Here is a 27585-nt window from a genome sequence, read left to right on the forward strand (position 1 = left end):
TTTACTTCTGGCTTTGAAATCTCCTCCTTCCATGGTGTGAGGCACTAAATATGTGTTCTGTGCCCTTGCACAGCAGTTGACCACCCGGGCCAACTGCACACTTCATCTTGTCATGTTTCACTTTTATGCTTCTGCACGTTTTTCCAGTATGCCTGTGATTATAGGGTGGTGCACACATTGGCTGTTGGCCTATAATGTATGAGAGGCGTCCTGGATTGCAGCAAAATGGGCCAATTTGCAGACCTGTAGTTCCTTTGAAAGAGCTTGTAGACAAAGAAGAATCAGTGTGTTCTTTATGGGTAGCCGAGTTCAACATCAAACACACTAAAGGTGATGGGAGGAAAGCTTGAAATAGTCTAACCAGTGGCAATTGCTCTGGGCAGCATTCCAGCCCAGCCTTTCGTGCCCACCGTACCAGCACCTTAGATTAGACCCGGCCATATGCAAATCAGCCTTGGTCCTGCTTCAGTGGGAACAAAGCAGATCAAACTGCCAAGCCAGGTCCTCTCTGAACAATAACACAAGCAACCCAAGACTGGTTTGGGCCTATTTGGAACTCTTCAGACAAGGTCAGCTTGGTTCCAGTAGGACAGTGAGCACAGTACCCATGTCTCAGCAGACCCTTAGCCACTTACGGCGTTACATCAAACACAGACGATGATGAGAGGAGTGCTTGCAAATAGTCTAACCACTGACAGTCTCTCTGGGTAACATTCCAAACCATTGCTGTCTTGCTCACCATGCCACCCCAGATTAGACCCAGCATTGGTCCAGTACAACACATCCAGCCCGAACTACCAAGCCAGGTCCTGTTTGAACTGGAACACAAGACCTGTTTCGGCCCAGTTCAACATCAGCCTCTACCCGCTCTAACTGGCTTACAGCAGCCACAAGTCAAGACATCCTTTCAGTTCCTGGTGCACAGCAGATCACCTCTGCACCTTGTACAAGTTGAGTTGCATCCATGCATGCTATCCAATATATTTTTCACTTTCACTCAGATATGCGAGACCCAACCAAAGCATGCACCTTTGTATTCTGACACTCATCTCCTATGCTTTATTTTACAGAATTACAGCAATGCCGATGTGGTTTCCATCGACTGCAATGTGAATCTGGCCTCAAATGAAGAAGTGACGTTCCTCCTTCATGGAAGACTGTGGTTGAAGTCGCTTAAGGCAGTAAGTAGACTCGTCACACCCAAAAGTCGTAGCCAGAGAGCACAAGACAACTTTAGGTCAGAAGGAGGGGAATGAAATGGCAAGACTCTCAGCCTATACTCGATCGGGTCAATCAAGTTAAGAAAGTCATTCAATAGAATGTCCTACTTTTGATGAAGACAGAGAGTGGGACCAGACACACAGACACCTCAGCAGATAACTCATGAGGATTGATGCTAAACAGCGTCAGACCCAGGGGATTCAACAATAGGACCTTGAGTGAGTTGGGGGGTTGAAGTGGGAAGTGGTGCAGCAAGCAGTGAAGCATTATGCATTATTATGGTTTAATGAACATTTATTAGTGCAAACACAAGATGATGGATGGAGCACTGAAACGTTTTAGACGCTCAATTCCAGTTACAGATCTGGGTTGAATCCATCATCGTTCTTTAGCTCACTACGCCACCCCAGTTCAGACCCTGCTATATGCAAATCAGTCTTGGCCCTAGGCCTCATGGGAACAGTACAGCTCGAACTGGGGGTGAGTGTCTGAAAAGTTTCAGCACTCCATCCATTGTCTCCTTGTGTTTGCATTTATTAGAGACCCACTTCATTGTAGATTGCACAATTTGTCAATATTTCCAACTTTGCTGGTCGGCAACTTTTCTATTTATTTCTCATTGTTGCTCAGCTGTCTGGGCTTTACCTGTTTTCTTGTCCTTGCAGCTGAAGTTCAGAACATTAAAACTGGTCGTAAACGCTGCCCTACAGCGAAAATTTCACAGCCCCTTCATATTTCAAGAGGATGAACCAAGTCGCCAGGTAGAGTTTTTTTAATCCCTCCCTGCTCTTCCTTGTAGTGATAACCCTCAGTTTCTTTAGAGTCTCCTCCAAAGGTGAAATACCCTTGTATCATGTTTTTCTAGACTATGTGGTCCAGGGACAATCTGATGTCAGATCAGTTCCTAAACCTCTCTGCCTTTTCCTGCTTTTCTCTGCATACCGCCGACACCATCCTTCTTAATTTATTGGTACTGACCGCCAGACAGTGTGCAAACCCAGGAGGTGCGAATGAATATCCAACTTTTATCAAACAGAGAATAGTACAGAAACTGTGTGATTAGCTGTTCATGCACAGTTTAAGTTCTAACACAGTAGGATATCATGACATTTTTATTGTTCAGTTATTGGAACTCTGCTAGACTCCACATGATACACCTTGGCCACTTGAGGATAATATGGGACTGATTTTGAATGACTCCTGCACAAGAAATATTTATTATTAATTATGCGGTGTTGGCCGTACCTAGAAGTTGCTTGGTGCAATACATCTAGCACCCCTGCAATTTTTTAAGGTGCATTTCATCAGTTGAAACCTGAAGAAACATACCAGGGTAAAATGCCTGTGAAATAGCAGGACATGCAGATTTTGGTGATGAAAAAGCACCACCAATCTAAAATTATGTCCCATTTTTCAGGGCAAAACTCATAATATGTATTATTTATCACATCAGATTTTACTATGTGCATGCAATAATCTAACAACCCCTCTGGTACACCTATACTCAGGACCTAAGAACATGCACATGGTTTTAGCCAGAAACTGCACTTCTATGAGTTTTAAACAAAGTCATTATTATCCAAATTACCTGTCACCCAATTTATTTACTCTGTGTCCCTTATAGACCACGTTGCTGCTGTAGAAGTATGTCAGACAAGCTGTCCTGTTCTCTTACATCCATGATACCATTACTAACTAATAGCTACATTTTCTTGACTTCATAGACCATTGGCTTACCTTATATAGTTTGAAGCCTACCATTCAGCACAGCTGTCTGGTTACTAAAGACTTCTTGAGGACATTCTGAAAGCTGACATAAGAATGCATTCCACCCATTGCCTACTCTTGGCTTTGTAACTCATATTTTATTGCTTTATGTTTGCTGGCTTTACATGCTTTAGGCTGTCTAGCATGTTTTTGTCTCTCCAGTGGAGCATAACCTGTTTACTGTGTTCTTCAACAAGTGCTTGCTTCTGTTATTAAGTCTCTAAATGTTGTTCTTATCTTGTCACATTTGTTGTACACTCAAAGACTGATTTTATATGTCAGGCTCTGTTTTCGGAGGGAGTTTAGTGTTTACTTTTCATTCTCTGACTTCAAAGTGAGAGGTTTAGTCTGATAATCTGTGGGCTTGAAAGGAAAGGCTTTTTTCCTAGCATGCAACAAAATCGAAATTTATGTAAATAAACTGTGCAAATATTTCAGAATATACCAGAATTAGGAAAGCACAAATGAAGCACATTTTTTTCAAATTCTGCAGTGTGCTGGAAATAAATATTTGAATACTATTGAAACAAATCAATACACTAGGAGATGCCATATCCACACATTATTGTTTGTGCACTGTATAGTTTTTTACCAGTAAAACTGTATGTCTGTGCAGATTTAATGGTCGTGCCAATTGCACATTTGTTTTCTGTAATGGCAGAGCACTACCACACTATTTATACTCCACTCTACAACGCCCCACGCCGCTCTATGGCACTCTGCTCTATTCCACCCTAGTCTACTCCACTCCACGACACACTACTCTACTCCATTCTGCAACACTCCACTCCATTCCACTCTATGACACTCTACGCGACTCCACTCTATGACACTCTCCACCACTCTCTGCCACTTAATTATATTCCACTCTGCTCCACTCCACTCTATGACACTTTACAACTCTTCACGCCCCACTCTACTACACATCACTCTATGCTCCTCCACTCTATGACACACCACTCAACCCCCTTACACTACGACACTTTACTCCACTCCACGCCCAACCCTCCTCTCTATGACACTATACTCCACTCTGCAACTCCACACCTCTCTATAACACCTGTTTCCATGACACTTCACAACACTCCAGTTTGTCCCACTCCTCTACACCACGCCACTCTACCACACTTTACTCCACTCTACAACCCTTCATTTTAGGACACTCTACACCCCTCTTACACCCCTCTATGACACTTTACTCCACTCTAAGGCACTCTACACCACTCCGCTCTGCAACACTTTACTCTACAACACTCTACTCCACCCCCTCCACTCTACTTCACTCCACTAGATGGCACTTTACTCTACTACATGCCCCTCTACTCTATGACACAACACTCTACGCCCCTCCATTCTATGACACTTTACTCCATTCCATACCCAACCTTCCTCTCTATGGCACTCCACGCCACTCTACTCCACTCTGTAACTCTCCACGCCTCTCTATAATACCCCACTCCACGACACATCACAACGCTCCAGTTTATCCCACTGCTCTACACCACTCCACTCTACAACACTTTACTCCACTCTACTTCCCTCCACTTTACAACCCTCCATTTTAGGCCACTCTATGCCAATGTACTACCCTCTATGACACTTTACACCACTCTGCGAAACTCTACACCACTCCACTCTGCAACACTTTACTCTACGATACTTTATTCCACCCCTTCCACTCCACTTCACTCAACACTATGCCATTTCACTCTACAGCACTCCACTGCTTGACACTCTATTTCAAAACACTCTATGCCATATTACCTCTCTCTACAACACTTCACTGTACAACACTCCACTCTATGCCCTCTACAACACTCTAAGCCACTTCACTCTACAACACTCTATGCCACTTCAATCTATGACACTCTATGCCACTTCACTCTGGGCCACTTTACTCCACTCTACTACATGCATCTTTACTCCACTCTACACCACTCCACGTAATGCCACTCCACTCTATGCCCCTGCATTCTATGACACTCTACTTTACCTCACTCCACTTTACTCTACGTCACTCTATACCACTTAACTATTTTCCACTCTACTCCACCCTGCGCCACTCTACTCTACCCCACTCTGCTCTGACACTCTACGCCACTCTATACCACTTAACTCTTTTTCACTCTACTGCACCCTGCGCCACTCCACGCCACTCCACTCTATGCCACTCCATGCCACTAACTCTATGTCACTCCAGTATAAGACACTTTACTCCACTCTACGCCGCTCCTCTCTACATCACTTTACTGCACTCTACACCCCTTTACTCTGTGCCCCTCCACGTCCCTCCCCTCTACAACACTCCTCGCCACTCTACAACACCCCACAACACTCTACAAACCTCCACTATATCCCACTTCACTCTACACCCCACCACTCCACACCCTTCCAATCTACTTCACTCCACTCTACGACAATGTACTCCACTTTACTCTGCACCACAGCACTCTAGGACAGTCTACCACCCTCCACCCTATGCCACTCCATGACACTCTATGCCACTCCCCTCTATGACACTTTACTGCTCTCTGTGCCCCTCCATGACACTCTACTCTAGGCCCCTCTACCACTCTCTAAGCCACTTTATTCCACGAAACTTTACTCCACTCTATGCTAAGCCACTCAAATCTACAACACTTTACTCCACTTTATGCCCCCACTCTACGCCACTCCATTATACAACAATTTAATGCACTCTATGCCACCGTACTCTACTCCACTACACCTCTACAACTCTCTGCTCCACTCTATGCCACTTCACTCCATGACAATCTAGTCCACTCTATGCTACTCTATTACACTCTATGCCACTCCACTTTAAGACACTCTACATCACTCTATACAACTCCCTCTATGCCACCCCACTCTAAGACAATATACTCCCCTTCCCTCCACACCTCTCCACTCTATACCATTACACTCCCCTTAACTTACTCCCTGAACCTCCACTCTCCTCTACTCCATGACACTGTACTCCAGGATACTCCACTCTATCCTACTACACTCCACTCTGCTCCATGTCACTCAACTCTGCGACACTCCTCTCCACTCTACACCACTCCACAACCCTCCACTTCATGCCATTCCACTAACTCTAGTCTGCTCTGTGACACTCCTCTACACCACTAACATTTAGCTATACCGAACAGCAGCCACACTGTTGTGCAACATGGCTAAAACACATTGGCAGAGCCAAAAGCTCTTGCATAGCGGAGACCTATTGGCTTTGCCAATGCTGGTCTATAGAAGCCCTTGCTGATTCTTCCAGGAACTGTGGGCCAATTGTAATCATTGTATTCTTTCCTGGGATCTACAATCGCAATGTAATGACCCAGTTGTCACACCGCTGTGAGTCTGCCCACACACACCCTTGGTTACCTAAAAAACCGCTTCAGTCTCGGCCATGTAAGGAAGACGGCTGTTGGCCCACTACCCATTACCTATTGTCTGTTCTCTATTATTGCCCCCTCTTGCGGCCTTTAGCGACTACCCTAATTTCATCACTAAGAATTCTGAGCCCACCCTTAAATAATTCAATCCTTCCTCTCAGATGGACACTTCTAGGTTTACCAAAGCAGCGTCTCTGCCCCAAACATGGGGAGAGGATGTAGCCCTAAGCATGAGCAGTCGACCTCGAAGCTGGGGAAGTGGGTTGGAGTCTCGGCAACGACGTTCAACATCCTGTGATTCCAGGCAAATCACTTAGGGGCATATTAGCAAGAACCTCTTTAAAATTATCGCCATTTTAGCGGCAGGAAACTGCCACTAAAACGGCGATAATGGACTTGCTAATAAGCATTATAGAGTTCCAATAGAAGCCCAGGTTGGATGTGCAGGACATCTAACCTGGGTTTATATTGGAATTTTATAATGCATATTAGCAAGCCCATTATCACAGTTTTAGCGGCAGTTTCCTGAAGCTAAAACGGCGATAATTTTAACGAGGTTCTTGCTAATATGCCGCAAAATATCTCTGTGCCTAACAAAAAGAAATTAATGTGTTCTTCTGTAACGAAACTGATGCTCATGTAAAGAGCTCAAATACCCGATGTCAAGGGTCTAATGTGCGCTATATAAAACTAAAAAAAACAACAACACAAAAAAAACCTGCAGGGCAGTGTGGTGCCCCTCAGCCGATGCCCTTTACCACTTACTCTCTGCCTCCCTCCCACTGGTATCTGCCATTCTCCTTGAGTATGTCAGAAATGTGCCCTCCACTCTTGGGGCAACCTCTCAGTTTCTGCACCACCCCCACCATTCTTCAGAATTATTTTTCAATTAATGTGTTTATGTCACTGGGATTGGACATTGCAATGTGTGTGTCACAGAGCGTGTGAACGACATTAACGTGCATGTATACATGTTATGGAGCATGTACGTGTTTTTTTTTTGAGTCACTGGGTCTGTATACAGCAAGGTCTGTCTGTCACTAAGTGCATCCATATTGAATTTTGCCAGTGTGAGGCAGAGAGCCTGAGCGTGAGAGTTATATGTCAAAATATCGTCAGCAAAAATATTGTCTGCTACAAATATTGTACTGAAAATATCGTTGACATAAATATTGTTGTAGATTTTCTATTACCATCTCCAAGAGGGCAATATTTTTTATGAACAATAGATGCAATACAATTTGTCTGTCTTACACTTTTTGGTTGCAATAGTTTGGTACTATACCTGACAAGTCGCAAGTGTGTTGAAATATTATTACATGACAGTATGAATGTCACTCAATGCAAACACAGCAGAGTAGGTCTTTTTGTCACTGAACGTAAAACGGCAGTGAGTGAATGTCTGTGTTGCTGATTATATACAGACAAGAGCACGAGTGAGTGGCAGTTCACGGACATGAGTATGCGCATAGCAGTGTGCTTGTACATGGCTGTGAGTGGAGGGGTATGAATGTGCATATGGCAACGAGTGTGTTTGTATCTATGAACATAGTTGGCAGTGGTTGTGTGCATGGCAGTTAGTATGTGTGTGTAGACTGTAGTACTCTTGTTTGTTACAGTGAGTTTATACATGGCAGTGAATAAGTGTGCACATGTGAGACTGATTCTCCTGTTGGAAGCCTTTTCGTAGTCATTTGTCTATCAATCAATCAGCATTTGTATAGTGCAGCACTGTCACCCCTAAGGGGTATCTGGGCACTGAGGGAGCCTTGTCTCTGTCAGAAAGCCAGGTCTTAAATTTCTTCATGAATCCACCAGGGAGGCTGCTGTTCAGAGGTGGAAGGGCAGCCCATTCTAGGTCTTAGGGTGAGTGAGGCAGAGTGTAGGTGTCTTGCGGGCAGGTGGAAGTTCAGTCCATGGTTGATTTAGGATGGTCCTTGATCGTGTAGGGCTTTGTATGCGTGCGTGAGGATCTTGAACTGGCAACTCTTCTGGATGGGGAACCAGTGGAGGTTTCTAGGGTGAAGGGTGATGCTGGTCCATTTGGCGAGGTCCAGGATGGTTCTGGCTGCAGCGTTCTGTATGGTCTTGAGTCTTTTGAGGAGCTCAATGTAAATTCCGACATACAGAGCGTTGCCATAGTTGAGGCGGTAGGTGACGAGGGCCTGCGTGACAGTCTTTCTAGTGTTGATTGGGATCCATCTAAAGATTATGCTGAATTTGCGAAGTGTGTGATAGCAGGAGGAGTGTGTTGACTTGTCATTTTATGGTCAGTTTGGCTGTCAAGGATGATGCTGAGGTTGCGTGCATGGTCTGTTCGTGTTGGTGTTGGTCTGAGTTCTGCTGGCCACCAGCAGTGGTCCCATGCGGAAGGGTTCTTCCAGAAGAATAGCCATCACTTAATGACGCATGGCTACTCTATTTGTCTTAATGGCTGATGTACTTACAACAAGGGAGAATGGCTTCTGAAGGTGACCTTAGTTATAGGAAACGTATATCTTTCATGGGTGGCATAAGACATTCTTCAGCTAATGGGGAACCCCTGGTGTACCTATGCCCTGGGTACCGTGCTACCATATACTAGGGACTTACAAGGGTACATCAGTAGCCAATCTGGAGTGTACCTAAGTACTCACTATGTCCAATTTAGGGAAGAAGCAAGTAGACTGGGGTCCTGATTAGCAGGATCTCAGTCAGACTAGTCAGTAAAACATAATGACACCAGCAAAAAGTGGGGGTGACCATGAAAGCAGATCCTACTTTCCCACACAACCCCCGCCCAAACGTAAGGAGATGAGACTAACCTTGCCTAGTTGAGTCTTCATTTTCTAAGTGGAAATATCTGGAGAGTCCATCTGCATTGGCATGGTAACTCCCAGCCCTATGCTCCACGGAAAAGTCCATTCCCTGTAGGGAAATGGACCACCTCAAAAGTTTGGGATTTTCACCCTTCATTTGTTTAAGCCATAAGAGGGGCTTATGGTCTGTCTGAACAAGAAAAAGAGTACCAAACGGGTATGGTCTTAACGTCTTCAAGACCCAGACCACAGCAAAGGATGATGCCGAGGTTGCATGCATGGTCTGTCGGTGTTGGTTTTAGTTCTGCTAGCCACCAGCTGCGGTCCTATGCGGAAGTGTTCTCCCCGAAGATCAGCACTTCTGTTTTGTCGGAGTTGAGTTTGGGGCAAATGTCTCTCATCCATTTGGTTATGTTTGTCATGGCGTTGCAGAAGTTGGTTTTGGCATTGGAGGGTTCCTGGGTGAGTGAGAGGATTAGTTGGAAGAGGAGTGGCGCCGCGGCTAGGGCGACTGACTCCGGAATCTGGGGATCATGGTTCGATCCCCGGCACCGATGGCAGATTAGCCCAGCACCATGTGACTCTGGGCAATAGCTTGCTTAATCTTCCCAACGGCTCCCAGCGACTAGAGACCCTTATGGGTGATTGTGTGCTTTACAAATGTGGATTATATTATATATAGTTGAGTGTTCTCAGTTTAGGAGATTATGTTGAGTCCATGGGATCAGACGATGTCTGCGAGGGGGGGGTGTCATGTAGATGTTGAACAGGGTGGGACTGAAAGATGATCCTTTGGGTACCCCACGTATGATGTCCTTAGGAGTGGAGGTGAAGGTAGGCTGTTGGATGCTCTGTATACATCTTGAAAGGACAGAGGTGATCCACTTGAGAGCGTTTTGCTGCATGCCGACGTTGTGGAGTCTGTCAATGAGGTTTTGGTGGGAGATGGTGTTGAACGCAGCAGAGAGGTCGAGGTGGAACAGGGCTACAGTTTCTCCTCGGTCGAGGAGAATTCAGATGTTGTCTGTGGCAGCAATCAGCACGGTCTCAATGCAGTGATTAGCACAGAATCCTGATTGTGAGGCATCGAGTGGGTGGTTTAGTTCCAGGTATTTGGTGAGCTGTTGATTGATGGCTTTCACAAGAAATTTGGCTGGGTAGGGGAGCAGGGAGATCAGTCTGTAAATTCTGAGGTATCTGGGGTCAGCAGACAGCTTTTTTAGAAGGGGTCTGACCTCTCTGTGTTTTCATCCATCTGGGAAGGTTGCTGTAGAGACGGAGGTGATGAGGATGCTGGTGAGTTCCGTGCGGATTTGGTTGGTTCTGAGGTTGAAGAGATGGTGGGGGCAGGGATTGGTGGGAGCCCTGGAGGTACGACATGATGGTTGTGGTGGTCTGAGTGGTGAGTGGAAACCTGGTCGTTATTGTTTGGCTGGTATTCGCTGGTTGATCGAGGTTGTCGAGGCTGAGAGTGGTGGATTGGGGGTCGAAGTTGTTGTAGATGGTGGCAATCTTGCTGTGGAAGTTGTCTGAGTGGGTGTCGCAGAGTTCTTGGGAGGGGTGGATTTTTTTTGTGGCTGTCAGGTTGGAGAACTCCTTGACAATTTTGAAGAGTGGCTTCTTGTGGTTGGCTGCGGTGTTGATGCGGCCAGTGATGGCTGCTCTCTTGGCTTCCTTAATGCGCGGGTCTGCTTTGTGAGCTGCTCTGTCGGAAGGGTCCTTGGTGATGCTCCATCGCTTCTCGAGTTGGTAGCACTAGCGCTTGGTGGTTCTGAGCTTGGTGGGGTGTACCAGCTGGCTTGTGTTGAGGTTTTGTTGGTTTTTGCTGGTTTCAGTGGAGCGACTCTGTCAACACATTTTTTGATCCAGGCGATGAAATTCTGGACGGCTTGGTCATGATATGCTGAAGTTTTGGGTTGTGTGGTGCTGCGGGACAGTGTCTACGGAGTCTCGGTTACCTTGCCCCACCGCGGTGGGTGGTGCTGTGGTACTCGGTGGTGGTACTCTGGGCGTCGAAGATGGTCAAGGGAACAATGGCGTTGTCGGTCCAGTTGAGTTCTGTGATGTGGAATAATTTTATTCTGTCACTGTTTGTAAAAATGGTGTGGAGTGTGTGTCCAGCTTTGTGTGTGGGTTCATTATCAAGTTGGGAAAGGGCAGGGTTTGTTGATCTTCTCCAGGAGGGAGGTAGAGTTGTTGTTGGGGTCGGCGATGTGGAAATTGAGGTTGCCAAGCAGGAGATAGCGGTGGGAATTGATGGCAAGGGGGCAATGAGGTTGGAGATGTCATCGCAAAAGGCTGGTCGGGGTCCCAGGGGTCTGTAAGCGAGGGTGCCTCTTATCGTGGTCTTGAGGAGGAGTTGAGCCACATTTCGGTGATGAAGGCCACGTCGGGGGAGAGGGTGGTGATGGTGTCCCAGATTTCAGTGGCGTGTTTGCAGAGGAAGCGGGCATTGAGCAAGATGCATTGGAGCAGTTCCAGGTTGTTAGTGCTTTTCTGAGCAGAAGTGGTGCTGGGTGCCATGCGGGCAGGTGGTGTTGTGTAGCAGGAGAAGCAGTAGTGGTGGCAGGTAAAGAGTCATTTGGTAGACCGCGGTGAGGACGTGAAGCAGCTGTTGTTGCTGCGTCCGGGGTTTAGCGCCAGGACCTCCTTGGTGGTGCAGCGGCAGATGGTGGGAGGACCAGGGGTCCTGGCACGTGGCGCGGTCCAGTTGCGGACGGCCACAGATGGGCTTGCCTTTGGCACGCCCACTGCGCAGCCTCGCACACCCTCCATAAATTGCCCTGGGTGGTGGGAGGGGCTGTCAGGGAGGCGGGAGGGGCTGTCAGGGCGGCGGGAAGGTGGGGAGCGGGAACCGCAATGGGGGCGGGATAAAGTGATGGGACTGGGCATGAGAGCAAGCAAGGACACAACACCCAAAACTCAGGAGAGGGGGCCAATGGTAGATTACCACACAAATTACAACACTTTACCAAATTACAGTTAGCCAAAAAAAATTGCACCCACTGAGCAGGGAAAATTAAATAATAATAGAACTAAAGGGAATTGGATGCCCACAAGTGAGGTGGATCCGAAGCCCAACCTGGTGGTCCTCCAGGCAGCGGGACCGGACTCTAGCGCAGTCCTAGTCAGCCAGGAGCTGGAGCATGAGTGGGGAAGCGGGAGAGCGGCGCAATGACCAGGGGTCGAGGACTACTTCTTTGTCAATTGATTGTATCTGACTGCATCTCAGTATCTCTTTCTTAGAGAAGACGTGCCTTCTGTGGCCATGTATACGTCGAGCAAGGGGATATATATACAGGAAATCAAGTCTTTCCGTAAACACATAGATATCTGATACTTTCTCTAAAACGACTCGCACGTTTTTGTGGTTTATTTTATGGGCTTGGTTCCTTATACAAACACATTCTTGCTAAATTTCTACGTAAAACTTCAGGACTGGAATGACAAAAAAAGCAGCTGTGCTGTTGTCCGTGCATTAAAGTTTGGGTTGCCCGAGTTGCCATTCACATTTTTGTAAATATTGATTTTGTTTTATTTGTATAGTGCTCAATTTTGTAAGTCTCATTTTTGGCCGATGAGCTATCTATCATTTACAATGGTACAAACAATTTCCAATAGATGCTTTTCTGCGGTGCTATTGTGGCTTGCCAGCTTGCATTTGCGAGACTGCGTTGAAGAAAAGTTATCCTCTGGATATTTGTGTCCTGATACTACGCTCAGTTTAACAGGACCTCCCAGGGCCTAGAACAAGAAAAAGCCACCCAGTGCCCAAACAATAAGTGACCTTCAAGCACATTATTGTAGCAGTCCATACAGTTCAAAGATCTGGTTGATAGAAATAGGGTCGACTCGGTTGAGTGATGGCATAAGTAATGTCATCAAATTTCTGTTACGTGGGTTTTCTAAATCTTGCTTTGTGAAGTCAGGCAACTCACGATAATCCAGCTACCTAAGAGAAAGCCCACAGAGAGGTGTTTGGAAGGAATGAGGCTGCATTTCCAAATAAGTCAAAATATATTTCTGAATTGAAACCTCCAACCTCCCCCTGAAATGATAAAAGCTGAGAATGTAAGAAGAACCGCTGAAGATTATCTAGAAGTCATCTTAAAAGGAAACATAAGGACGTGTAACAATTAGGCAATGAGGTTCCAATGGGGCAAATCGCTTTGTCTTCAATACTGGGAACGTGGCCAACCCGTGGAGACGTGACGTCATGCATCTCTTTCTCTAGGGTTTGATGGGAAGCCAGAGGAAGGGGGGGATCAGATGTTTTTCAATAACTCGCAGGTTTCAGCAGCTGAGTAGCTTATCACTGTAAGCAAGCAGGAAGCGATGCAACCTTGAACTCAGTTATATAGATAAAAGAATCCCCGCCACCTACTGGAGGTAAACTCAGTATTGCCTCTGTCCATTGTCAACTGGAAGCAAAACTCTCTTGGAAATTAATTCGCAGCCAGAGACCTGCTTTCCCAAGTCTATTGTCCAGGGAGAGACGGCTGGACAAAGGCTGGCTTGAGTGATGGTCATATCCCTAGCAAGAGCCTCTTTGTCCACAGCTAATTAAACCTTTCTCCCAGAAGACACCAGACATCAATACCAAGTGAATGGTGGAGAGCAGCATGCCCTCCCTGAAAAAGTGATCACGCAGTGAAGATGTCCCTCAGGACTGGAGTGCCCTCAGGAATCCAAACTCAGCAGCACTCCTGATTTAGGCCAGCCTGGTCATGACAGGACTAGTCTATTCCGCCATTTTTCTTGTCATCTGCGATATCCGAACCGTGCTGTGGTCAAGGAAGCCAAGATCCAGGATTGAATTCCTGGCTGATTGACTCTATCCTGCTCAGACAAGACCAGAAATGAATGCTGCACGTACTTGAAAGAGGACAGGCCAACCTGCATGTGGAGAGTTCCTGCCTGCTTGAGCCGGGCATCAGCTGTACCAAGCTGGAACCTTGCATCAGTGAAGCACAGAGCCATCGGTCTACAATACCGGTGGGAATCAGTCATGGTAATATGTCTGCTCCAAGCACAATCCACACCTGCAGCAAATGTTTAGGGCAAAAAACTTCACTGCACATCAACAATAATGAGAGTGAGACTGCTTTGTCCCTCAATGTCCATGATGTGAGCAGCCTCTGCACAAAATCATCAGAAATCATGACCATGACAGCACATACCCTCTTGGGTGAGCCCAGTGGCACCTGGAGTTGTAAGTCTCCAGTAAGAGCAGTGCCCTTGCCACAGAAAGAGGGGGCTTATCTGAGGGGTAGAATAGTGGCCAGTTTGGGGACATTTTATAAGGTTTGTGCGTAATTTGCTTTAATGTAAATGCACGAAATTACTGCAAAATGACACAATATGCAAAGCTGTTATTTTGTGCTATTTGTTTTAACGAGAAATGCTTCTCACATCAGTTTGTGGCGCAAGGACGCATTTAAACAAAGCACCACAAACAACAGCCGCTCCTGTTCTGCTATTCCTATGCATTTGCTGTAACAGTTTTACCGTGAATAGCGCCATTTGCTGTAAATATTTACCACAAATTGGGCATAATTACAGTAAGTGGCGTAATAGCATATTTTTGGGAAATTCGTGTAAGAAGCATAATGCGAAATTCCTGGATTTATGCAATTTACATTGCATGAATTAAACCCCACCCACACCTAATTTACATTTCAAAGGATGCGCTACATTTACAATCCTGAAGTATGTCTTCGACAGCTGGCTAATAAAAACCAAATAACTCCAATGTAGTCATTGCTACCACTTCTGTTAGCTTTGAAGTGTAGCGCTGTGCATTACTGTCGAGAGGGTGTCTTTACAATATGTAGTGCTTAAGTGTTAAAATAATGCTTATGGCCAGAACGCTGCTTTTCGCTGTGTATATCCTCTCTCTTGAAGTACTTTTTTTTTTATAATTCATTGGCTGGGCTTTGGTATGGTATACCTGTGTACTGAGGGCCCAGCTTAGTAACTTGTATACTGAGGGTCCAGCCTACATCAACTCAGTGCTTAATTTGTGCTGGTTCGACACCAGCACTTGCTTCTTAACACCGGCACATTTTTCTGACATTTCAACACATGTTGGCACTGACCATCTATCTTTAAAAAGGGATCATTAGCTTTATGTTTAATAAGTCAATCTATATTTAAAAAATAATAATAATACCATTACTTCCTGGCCATTCTTATAGCTTTGGCTGACCTAGAATATTCCATATTGTTACATCTGTCGGAGTGTGGTGGGTAGCAGGTATTGCCAGAGATGGTATTTGCCTGTGCTAGCAGGGGCAGTGGCTGCTGCAAGCTGCAGTGGTCTTCTCAGGTATATATTGGGCCCTAGAACTTAATTGTTCACAAATCAAGCATTCCATCGCCTCCTTGAGTAAGCCTCAGATGAATGGCCTCCATATCATAAGCGAATTATGTACTAAAAGCAAATACTTGCTTATCTAGTTTGGGGTCAAATCACTGTGATCCTGGACCACCATCAGACAACAACTTCAATTGTTTCAAATAGAGCAAAGTAAGTCAGTTTACCTGGGGACCCAGGAACCCAGGGGCATATTAGCAAGCTGAAGTATCTCCGCTTTTTCGGCGAATTGTGCCGAGAAAGCGGCGATTCTTCCAGCACCCTTCCATTGAAATGAATGGGCACTCCATGACGAGTTACCCTTGTCATTAGCATCCAAGTGGTTAACAAGGGCATGCTAACGCCTGCCTCAAGCCCACTTTGCATGTCAGCGAGAAGCATCGCTAATGACATGCAAAGTGGGCGTTCTCACGTCCAACCACATGTAAAATGTGGTTGGAGGTGGGAACACCCTATTACCAAGGCAGGCGTTGGGAGAAGACCTGCGATAAAATTGTTTATCGCAGGTCTCCCAACGCCTGCTCTACACCAAAATAATTGAAAAAAGAAAGAAACTCAAAACTCAATGAATCTCACACAATGGGGATGGATAGCGGTCAAGATGGCTGCTTCATAATTCAGAGCTCCGCCCCCTGCCCCTGTCAAATCCAACAACATCTGTAGCAGTGCCTTATCAGATGGAGTGGAGACGCCTGTCCTGGTCCCTGCCTGTTCTCCCGATAAGTGTTGACAAGAGATGAGAGCTCCCTGGTGCGAGCGATTGGGCGGTGGTGTCGGGCCTGAATGGGCCGCAAGGAGGATGCCGCACAATATACAGCGATGTATGGCCGCAATAAGCTGCAGTCAGCAGAAGGTCTTGGAGAGGTGATCAGGCCTGCAGCCGCATCGGTAAAGCTGAGCTGGTGCCGCCAGCCCCAGCAAGTCTCACTAAGTATAGAAACTGCCCTTCATCATAAAGTGAGTACCAAGCGGGCTCACGTCGGATGGTCGCAGCCGGAAGTAGACCTGGGCTGGGTCACCAGAGGCGGCTCCTCCATGTGGGTGGAGGAGCGTCGCCCCACAGCTTTCTCTCAGTACAAGAAGCAGAAATATAAAATGGTATTATATATACCATTTTATGTTTCTGCTTCTCGCACTGCGAGAAAGCAGAAGGCAGGGTTTTGGTTGGGGCGGGCAGGTGGGCGGTCCTGCTCGAGGGCAGGGGAGGAGTGGCGTTGACCTGTCCTTCCTTCACCAGGATCTCTGTAGTACAGTGGAGAGGGTCTTGGAGGCAAAGGGAAGGCTAACTGAGGTCAAGGACTTCACTAAGGCTTTTCAGGTTTCACTGATGGATCGCTAGCATTGGGTGATTATGCTAGAGACAATAGGAGAGGATGCCAAGGCCAGGCCCTGCAGGTATAATGTCTGCATAGGGGTGGTCTCAGAGGGGGCCGAGTGGGCCCAGCCCACTGCCTTCATTGCAGAATGGATCCGGTTATGGGTTTCATAGGTGTCACTGTCGGCTTGTTTTGTGTGGAGCATGCACACAGTCCCTTACAGCCAGGCAGCTCCTGTGGCCCACATGCCCCCCAGACCAATTATTGCCCAGCTCTTTAACTTTGTGGACAGGGATGTCATTTTCCGGGAGGCCTGGAAGCAGGGCGAGCTGCACTGTGGGGGTACCAAAGCTATGCTCTTTCCAGACTATAGGCTGAGAGTACAACAACAGAGGCACCCCTTTTCAGGCAGTCAAGGGGAAGCTCAGAACAATGCAGATCACATACATGTTGCAATATCCGACTCATCTCAAAGTTATCTACAATGACCATATGCTGTTCTTTGATACCCCAGAGAGTTCTTGGGCCTGGGTGAAGGAGCGCCAGGTCCTCTGTCCTGGGGACGGTGAGTGACCATCCCTGTCACGTAAAGACTCGGCTACTAATGTTTGGAGACAACTGCCTCGATGCACCAGGAGGGACAAATGGTGACATAAATAAGACACCGGACCGTATAGACACAACACCGTACCGCCCAAGTCATTTGAGGTTGGCTTCCTGGAGGAGGGGGAAAGCAGTAGGGCCATCTGGATATTGATGGGATATCCAGGCAGTCAATTGGCAGACAGAAGGCATTGCACTACTGTCATAGATGAGGCCGTAGGAGGCCTGGCTCCTGTTGCCAGTTATTGTTTGTTTGGAGAGTTGAGAGTTTTTGTTCTGTGCTCAATAGGGCAACTGATGCATCATGGGGGGGAGTGTAGGGAGGCTGGTGGGAGGGGTGTTTGGCTATCACTGGATGCGGGACCCCAAGAGGGCAGTTGGTTAGCTTGCAATCATGTTTCCGTGTTTAACACGTTCAGGCCCTGGACCTCATTCTGTTATCCTTCACATTCTCCAGAGAGCTTAACTCCATCAAAATGGTTCCACAGACAGTGGTAGGTCCCTCAGGGGAATATAAGATAGTACAGTGGAACATGAGTGACCTCAATGACAAGATTAAGCGGGGTGATCATGGCATATGCTTAGAGTCATGGTCCAGTGGTCTTCATGCTTCAAGAAACACACTTACTGGGCACCAACTGGCCCTTTTTGGGATGAGGGTCAAGCGATTTGGCTATTTTGCTCAAGTGGATATCCCGTTGCTAACATGGGAGGACCATATTAACCCGCTTGGGCGGTTTGTGATAATACATGGAACTCTTGACGTTCTTCTTGGATATTTGGAAGTGTATATGTCCCTCCCTCAACGGTTGGGCATGACTCTGGAGGTGGTGCCACAGCGCTTGACGGTCAGCTGCGCCTGAGTTTACGTTGTCAGTGGGGAATTTCAATGCAGTATTGGACCTGGAGATGGAGATGATTTCCACTCTGGGACTTCACACCCAGGGCTGGGTGTATGAGATGGGAGATAAGGCGGGTAAGTTGACTGGCGACAGCCAAACACCCATGCAATATAGTGGCCGAGCTGGGGTCAGCTGAGGTGTAGGGCGTGGCAATGAGGGGGGTCTGATCTTGTGGCATGAGGATTTGGCTCTCATTTTCAGGTTTTGTATACCGGTCGGGATCCTCCTTCCCCCGAGAGGGATTGGCCCATCATCCTTAACCTGCCTATACGGCAGCTTACAGCCTGGGAGAGTGAGGATCTTGACACATCATGGCTGAGGAGATACAGCTAGAGATCTGCATAGTGCCCTTGGGGAAGGCCTCAGGCCCTAATGGGTTTCCGTTTGAACTGTATAAATGCTTTTCGTCCCTATTAATCCCATATTTGCAGGCATTATATGATGATGCATACACCAGTGGGAGGCTTCCTCTGGACCTTATAGGAGTGACAATCGCAGTCACTCTGAAGCCTGATAACCCCCCCACAGGAGTGTGGGTCATATCGCCATATCTCCCTAATCAACCTAGAGGTGAACAATCTGGCCAAAATACTGACACCTCACCTGACCACTGAGTTACTTTTGATGGTGCTTGTTGACCAAAACGGCTTTATGCCGGGCCGGGGCACGAGATACTGCCTCTACCCTTTGCATTTGGTGCTTGCTCAGTGATCATTCTCCTTCGGCGGAACCTCTTCTTCAAATAGTATAGCACATTCGTAGACCAGGAGGGCTGACAGGTGGGAATACATTGCATGTTTGAATCCGCTCTGATAACTATACCCGCCATATATGGCCCTAACGGGGACAGGGAGGAGATCTATTCTGATTTTTTCCCGAGGTTCTCTCTCTTTGCAAAGGGCAACTTTGTGATAGACAGTGACCTCAATGTCCCACTGGATCTGAGGCTTGATCGCTCTCACACCAGACAGGGCAAGCCCCGTGCACCATATGCCGTGACCCAGGGGGTGCAGGGTTTGTCGTTAGGGGATGCCTTGTGGCTCCAACACCCTCAAGAGCATGCCTACATGTTTTATTCTAATGTAAGTAAGACGTATTCATGTCTCAACGTTTTTTTTTTTTTTGCCTTTCGGTCTCTGTTTCCCAGGCCAGTGGATACTAAGATGGATGCTCGGGTTCTGTCGGATCACTCCCTAGTTTGGCTAACGTTGGGACCTGTTGTCCCACAACTGTTATTCCCAAAGCCACTAGTCAACAAACTAGCGCTTTGTGACCCAGCGCTTAGAGACCGCATCAAGGATGTAATCGAACACTACTTTGCCGAAAATTACAATGGCGAGGTGTCCCCAGCAACCCAAAAAGACGCAACAAAAGCACTCTTCATGGAAGAGCTCTTTTCTCATAACGCAGTGTTTGTACGAGTGGCCAAATGCCGCAAACAAACATTAGAAATGCAGATACAACAGGCCGGGACAAGACATAGAGATCGGGATCACACAGGACGCTGCTGGACTTGAACTTGTAACTCCTCAAGGGTGAACTCCGACACATAATGATGAAGGAAGCAGCCAAGAAGCTGCTCTATGTCAACCAGACTTACTACAAATGGGGGGCAAGGCTGATAAAATAGGCATACATTCCACACGTACCTATATCAAGGAAATAAAGGGTAGTGAGGGCCGTCTTCAACAAGAGACAGAAGACATAATTGTTGGCTTTTACCACTACTACTCAGCTCTCTACCAAGCCCAACATTGCAATGAGCAGTATCAGGATGACTACCTCCTCGCTTATGCTCCCCCGGACAGAGCAGAAGAGTCAGGCCTCCTTGAAGAGGACATTATCCCGTAAGAAGTCCGAGCAGCAATTAACAATCTCCCTTTACATAAAGTTCCGGACCCAGACCGGTACTCAGCCATGTTCTATACAGCCTATGTCTCCATGTTGATAGAACCCCTGGAGAAGATGTTGAGCTCTTTCTTGACATTGGGAGACATCTCCTATACAATGCTAGAGGCCCATCTTCCTTTTGAAACCTGGCAAACCCCCCACATATTGTTCCTCGTACAGGCCTATTGCACTATTAAACTGTGATGGAAAACTGTAAGCATTGATACTTATAGCTTGACACCCCCACATATGGCCTACCCTTATTAAAGCCCTCTAACAGTCTGATTTTATCTGCATTAGGCTGGAAAACAACAATATGGCAGTCGCACTCATGGAGGTGGCAGCAAAAATATCCGTCCTCTCTCTCAACGCCAAGAAGACATTTGATAGAGCCGACTGGACATACATGTCAAAGGTGCTGGACAGAATTCATCTAGGGCCCAAGATGAAAACTTTTATTCAGTCCAATTTAAAGAAACCAACAGCCAAACTCAAAATCAACGCCTCTTTTCCCCCCGACCATCACGCTTACCAGAAACAGGAGTGCTCTCTTTCCCCTCTTGTACTCCCCATAACTATGGAACTCTTATTGGCTAGGATTCAAAATAACCCCGCAATTCGTGGCATGATAATAAATGGTAGGGAGCATTCTCTGCTTTTTCACGGACCAAGATCCCACTATTTCAGCTTCAATGAGTGAATTGGACCATTTCTCTCAAGCTTTGGGCTTCAAAATCAATTTCTATAAATCACAATGCACGGGTTGGCAGATCCACAGAATAGCCTCAGAGACTCTTACCAGAGAGCTGGTTTCCAATGGGAGATGTCAGTGATAACTTGCCTGGGTGGCTTGCTGCCGACATGCGCGAGCACCATTTACAGTAGCAACATTTGTCCTCTTTTCACTGACTTCATACAGTTGGGGCACGTTGGAGATCGCCTGGATTTTTCCGGCTTAATTGTCTCAAAATGAACTTCATGTCCGACTATGATATGTTCTCCAAACCCTTCTTCTCACCATCCCCAAATGGACACAAACACAGCCGTAACAAAATGCTAGACTTTGTTTGCAAGGGAAAATACCCGAGAGTGGTATGGGGATCCCTCATTCAAACCATGGCTGAGGGTGTCTTGAGCTTCCCTGACATCGCTACGGACATCTTTGTCCATCATTTGACTGGAACCACGATCCAAAAGCAAACCCTGGGTACAGATGGAACAAGTCTACTCTCCGGTTCCCTTGTCTGGGCTCTTGTGGCTCCACGCAGCGGTCTGGACATGTGCCCCCACCCCCCTCCCCCCCACCAATGACATATACACATCTAGCTCATTGACGGGAGTTGTGAGGGAGGTGGATATTCCCGACATTCCCCTCTCAACTCACCCCTCCGACACATAACCCAGACTTTCCTCCAGGCGTAACTAATCCTAATTCCTTTAATTGGAAACAAGACATTTCTCCCATTTAAGGAGACTTCTAAACTGATGGGGATAAGGCGATAAGGCGATCTATACGCACAATCAAACAGGAAAAATGCGTCCCAATGTATATCATTAAAGACTAGATTCACTTAAAATGTAGACACCAGCGCTCAGGTGATGCCAGAACTGTTATAAAAGATTTGCGAGTCTATGTCGGCACATACGCAATTGGCATGCTACATTCTGACCTGGATCCTGCTTTTAGCTCTCGAGCTTATAAGGAGGCCATGACCAGCATGGGCATTGCATTGCGGTACTCTTGTCCCTTCCATCCTGAGGGAAATGGGATTGTGGAAAGAAAAAACCGAGACATAAAGCAATCTATAACGGCGAGGGTATTAGGTTCGGGTGATGGGTGGGTCCAACATTTAACAAGTGTCCAACGTAGTCTTAATAATCTGCCAAGAAATTCTCTAAAAGGTTTCAGTCCGTACGAACTATTGTTCGGTACTAGAATGCATATTCAGGACTTAGATAGTCAGACTTCAGTGGTAGAAGAAAAATGCTTTGATATCAAAGATCGTTTGGCTATTTTACAGGACTTAAATGAAACAAGAAAATACCTGAGCAACGTAAAGTTAAAACAGCAGCCAACAACCACTGAAGATAAACCACCTGTCCCAGCAAGGCCTGTCTGGATTCCAAAGATTGGGGATTTGGTCAGAGAGAAGATCGCGGCGAAGAAGGAATTTGGGCCTTCTTACAGAAAAGCAGTACCTGTCTTAGCTGTCAGCGGAACAAGATCAGTAGTACTACCGCCCCTTGCTGGTAAAAAGGAGAACCGAGTTGTATCCATCGACCTGGTAAAACCACAATCATGTGGCCAATAATAAGTAGTAGGCCCAGTGGACTCCCAAGAAGTAGCAGAACACCAAAACTTGCTACAATACAAGAGGTTCAAACTGACAGATTAATCACATTTGATAAACCTACAGCGAATAAAAAAGGACTATGCAACAATGCCATGGAACTTGTGCCTCTTGAAACCCAAATTACAACAGTTCGTCAAGAAACACCTGTCTACAACAATGTAGCCTCAGACTATGCTAATGAAACAAAAGCAAATAAAAATCCGGAAGCGATTCCAACAATTGACAGAACTGCATCTGGCTACTTCATCAATTTCGATGACTTTTCTGAGGATCCAAGCGAGCCTGAAGAACAGCCAACAACAAAAACTTTTAAAGACAAAGCAACAGAACTCTTTCATCAACTCAAAGAAACCTATCTGATTTCTCCATGGATTGAATTTTGACACAATATGCAAATCTGTTATTTTGTGCTATTTGTTTTAACGAGAAATGCTTCTCACATCAGTTTGTGGCGCAAGGTCGCATTTAAACAAAGCACCACAAACAACAGCCGCTCCTGTTCTGCTATTCCTATGCATTTGCTGTAACAGTTTTACCGTGAATAGCGCCATTTGCTGTAAATATTTACCACAAATTGGGCATAATTACAGTAAGTGGCGTAATAGCATATTTTTGGGAAATTCGTGTAAGAAGCATAATGCGAAATTCCTGGATTTATGCAATTTACATTGCATGAATTAAACCCCACCCACACCTAATTTACATTTCAAAGGATGCGCTACATTTACAATCCTGAAGTATGTCTTCGACAGCTGGCTAATAAAAACCAAATAACTCCAATGTAGTCATTGTTACCACTTCTGTTAGCTTTGAAGTGTAGCGCTGTGCATTACTGTCGAGAGGGTGTCTTTACAACATGTAGTGCTTAAGTGTTAAAATAATGCTTATGGCCAGAACGCTGCTTTTCGCTGTGTATATCCTCTCTCTTGAAGTACTTTTTTTTATAATTCATTGGCTGGGCTTTGGTATGGTATACCTGTGTACTGAGGGCCCAGCTTAGTAACTTGTATACTGAGGGTCCAGCCTACATCAACTCCGTGCTTAATTTGTGCTGGTTCGACACCAGCACTTGCTTCTTAACACCGGCACATTTTTCTGACATTTCAACACATGTTGGCACTGACCATCTATCTTTAAAAAGGGATCATTAGCTTTATGTTTAATAAGTCAATCTATATTTAAAAAATAATAATAATACCATTACTTCCTGGCCATTCTTATAGCTTTGGCTGACCTAGAATATTCCATATTGCTACATCTGTCGGAGTGTGGTGGGTAGCAGGTATTGCCAGAGCTGGTATTTGCCTGTGCTAGCAGGGGCAGTGGCTGCTGCAAGCTGCAGTGGTCTTCTCAGGTATATATTGGGCCCTAGAACTTAATTGTTCACAAATCAAGCATTCCATCGCCTCCTTGAGTAAGCCTCAGATGAATGGCCTCCATATCATAAGCGAATTATGTACTAAAAGCAAATACTTGCTTATCTAGTTTGGGGTCAAATCACTGTGATCCTGGACCACCATCAGACAACAACTTCAATTGTTACAAATAGAGCAAAGTAAGTCAGTTTACCTGGGGACCCAGGAACCCAGGGGCATATTAGCAAGCTGAAGTATCTCCGCTTTTTCGGCGAATTGTGCCGAGAAAGCGGCGATTCTTCCAGCACCCTTCCATTGAAATGAATGGGCACTCCATGACGAGTTACCCTTGTCATTAGCATCCAAGTGGTTAACAAGGGCATGCTAACGCCTGCCTCAAGCCCACTTTGCATGTCAGCGAGAAGCATCGCTAATGACATGCAAAGTGGGCATTCTCACGTCCAACCACATGTAAAATGTGGTTGGAGGTGGGAACACCCTATTACCAAGGCAGGCGTTGGGAGAAGACCTGCGATAAAATCATTTATCGCAGGTCTCCCAACGCCTGCTCTACACCAAAATAATTGAAAAAAGAAAGAAACTCAAAACTCAATGAATCTCACACCATGGGGATGGATAGCGGTCAAGATGGCTGCTTCATAATTCAGAGCTCCGCCCCCTGCCCCTGTCAAATCCAACAACATCTGTAGCAGTGCCTTATCAGATGGAGTGGAGACGCCAGTCCTGGTCCCTGCCTTCTCCCGATAAGTGTTGACAAGAGATGAGAGCTCCCTGGTGCGAGCGATTGGGCGGTGGTGTCGGGCCTGAATGGGCCGCAAGGAGGATGCCGCACAATATGCTGCGATGTGTGGCCGCAATAAGCTGCAGTCAGCAGAAGGTCTTGGAGAGGTGATCAGGCCTGCAGCCGCATTGGTAAAGCTGAGCTGGTGCCGCCAGCCCCAGCAAGTCTCCCTAAGTATAGAAACTGCCCTTCATCATAAAGTGAGTACCAAGCGGGCTCACGTCGGATGGTCGCAGCCGGAAGTAGACCTGGGCTGGGTCACCAGAGGCGGCTCCTCCATGTGGGTGGAGGAGCGTCGCCCCACAGCTTTCTCTCAGTACAAGAAGCAGAAATATAAAATGGTATTATATATACCATTTTATGTTTCTGCTTCTCGCACTGCGAGAAAGCAGAAGGCAGGGTTTGGTTGGGGCGGGCAGGTGGGCGGTCCTGCTCGAGGGCAGGGGAGGAGTGGCGTTGACCTGTCCTTCCTTCACCAGGATCTCTGTAGTACAGTGGAGAGGGTCTTGGAGGCAAAGGGAAGGCTAACTGAGGTCAAGGACTTCACTAAGGCTTTTCAGGTTTCACTGATGGATCGCTAGCATTGGGTGATTATGCTAGAGACAATAGGAGAGGATGCCAAGGCCAGGCCCTGCAGGTATAATGTCTGCATAGGGGTGGTCTCAGAGGGGGCCGAGTGGGCCCAGCCCACTGCCTTCATTGCAGAATGGATCCGGTTATGGGTTTCATAGGTGTCACTGTCGGCTTGTTTTGTGTGGAGCATGCGCACAGTCCCTTACAGCCAGGCAGCTCCTGTGGCCCACATGCCCCCCAGACCAATTATTGCCCAGCTCTTTAACTTTGTGGACAGGGATGTCATTTTCCGGGAGGCCTGGAAGCAGGGCGAGCTGCACTGTGGGGGTACCAAAGCTATGCTCTTTCCAGACTATAGGCTGAGAGTACAACAACAGAGGCACCCCTTTTCAGGCAGTCAAGGGGAAGCTCAGAACAATGCAGATCACATACATGTTGCAATATCCGACTCATCTCAAAGTTATCTACCATGACCATATGCTGTTCTTTGATACCCCAGAGAGTTCTTGAGCCTGGGTGAAGGAGCGCCAGGTCCTCTGTCCTGGGGACGGTGAGTGACCATCCCTGCCACGTAAAGACTCGGCTACTAATGTTTGGAGACAACTGCCTCGATGCACCAGGAGGGACAAATGGTGACATAAATAAGACACCGGACCGTATAGACACAACACCGTACCGCCCAAGTCATTTGAGGTTGGCTTCCTGGAGGAGGGGGAAAGCAGTAGGGCCATCTGGATATTGATGGGATATCCAGGCAGTCAATTGGCAGACAGAAGGCATTGCACTACTGTCATAGATCAGGCCGTAGGAGGCCTGGCTCCTGTTGCCAGTTATTGTTTGTTTGGAGAGTTTTTGTTCTGTGCTCAATAGGGCAACTGATGCATCATGGGGGGGAGTGTAGGGAGGCTGGTGGGAGGGGTGTTTGGCTATCACTGGATGCGGGACCCCAAGAGGGCAGTTGGTTAGCTTGCAATCATGTTTCCGTGTTTAACACGTTCAGGCCCTGGACTTCATTCTGTTATCCTTCACATTCTCCAGAGAGCTTAACTCCATCAAAATGGTTCCACAGACAGTGGTAGGTCCCTCAGGGGAATATAAGATAGTACAGTGGAACGTGAGTGACCTCAATGACAAGATTAAGCGGGGTGATCATGGCATATGCTAAGAGACATGGTCCAGTGGTCTTCATGCTTCAAGAAACACACTTACTGGGCACCAACTGGCCCTTTTTGGGATGAGGGTCAATCAATCAATCAGGTCATTTGTAGAGCGCACTACTCACCCGTAGGGTCTCAAGGCGCTGGGAGGGGGGGGGTGCCGCTACTGCTCGAACAGCCAGGTCTTGAGCTTCTTCCTGAAGGAGAGGTGGTCTTGGGTCAGGCGCAGATTGGTCGGAAGTGAGTTCCAGGTCTTGGCGGCCAGGTAGGAAAAGGATCTTCCTCCTGTTGTCGCTCTTCGGATGCGGGGGACGGCGGCGAGGGCGTGGTTGGTTGATCTGAGGAGGCGCTTGGGAGTGTAGAAGTTGATCCGGTTGTTGAGGTAGCTCGGGCCTTGGTCGTGTAGGGCTTTGTGCGCGTGGGTGAGGAGCCGGAAGGTGATTCTCTTGTTGACCGGGAGCCAGTGCAGATCTCTCAGGTGTCCGGAGATGTGGCTGCGTCGGGGGATGTCGAGGATGAGTCTCGCCGAGGCGTTCTGGATCCGCTGGAGTCTCTTCTGGAGTTTGGCAGTGGTTCCGGCGTAGAGGGCGTTGCCGTAGTCCAGTCGGCTGGTCTATTTGTCTATTTTGCTCAAGTGGATATCCCGTTGCTAACATGGGAGGACCATATTAACCCGCTTGGGCGGTTTGTGATAATACATGGAACTCTTGACGTTCTTCTTGGATATTTGGAAGTGTATATGTCCCTCCCTCAACGGTTGGGCATGACTCTGGAGGTGGTGCCACAGCGCTTGACGGTCAGCTGCGCCTGAGTTTACGTTGTCAGTGGGGAATTTCAATGCAGTATTGGACCTGGAGATGGAGATGATTTCCACACTGGGACTTCACACCCAGGGCTGGGTGTATGAGATCGGAGATAAGGCGGGTAAGTTGACTGGCGACAGCCAAACACCCATGCAATATAGTGGCCGAGCTGGGGTCAGCTGAGGTGTAGGGCGTGGCAATGAGGGGGGTCTGATCTTGTGGCATGAGGATTTGGCTCTCATTTTCAGGTTTTGTATACCAGTCGGGATCCTCCTT

The 27585-nt window shown here is 47.1% G+C and overlaps 1 protein-coding gene across 1 annotated transcript in view; it reads left to right on the plus strand.

The window, feature by feature from the left end:
- Nucleotides 1–27585, plus strand: part of ITGA11 (integrin subunit alpha 11) — a 603504-nt gene that overhangs the window by 552628 nt on the left and 23291 nt on the right. The window contains exons 27-28 of the mRNA XM_078683461.1: nt 1071–1181; nt 1887–1982. Of these exons, the coding sequence (XP_078539587.1) occupies nt 1071–1181; nt 1887–1982 (207 nt within the window). The remainder of the gene's footprint in view (nt 1–1070; nt 1182–1886; nt 1983–27585) is intronic.

This window comes from Lissotriton helveticus, chromosome 3_1 (assembly GCF_964261635.1).
Source record: "Lissotriton helveticus chromosome 3_1, aLisHel1.1, whole genome shotgun sequence".
NCBI lineage: Eukaryota > Metazoa > Chordata > Amphibia > Caudata > Salamandridae > Lissotriton > Lissotriton helveticus.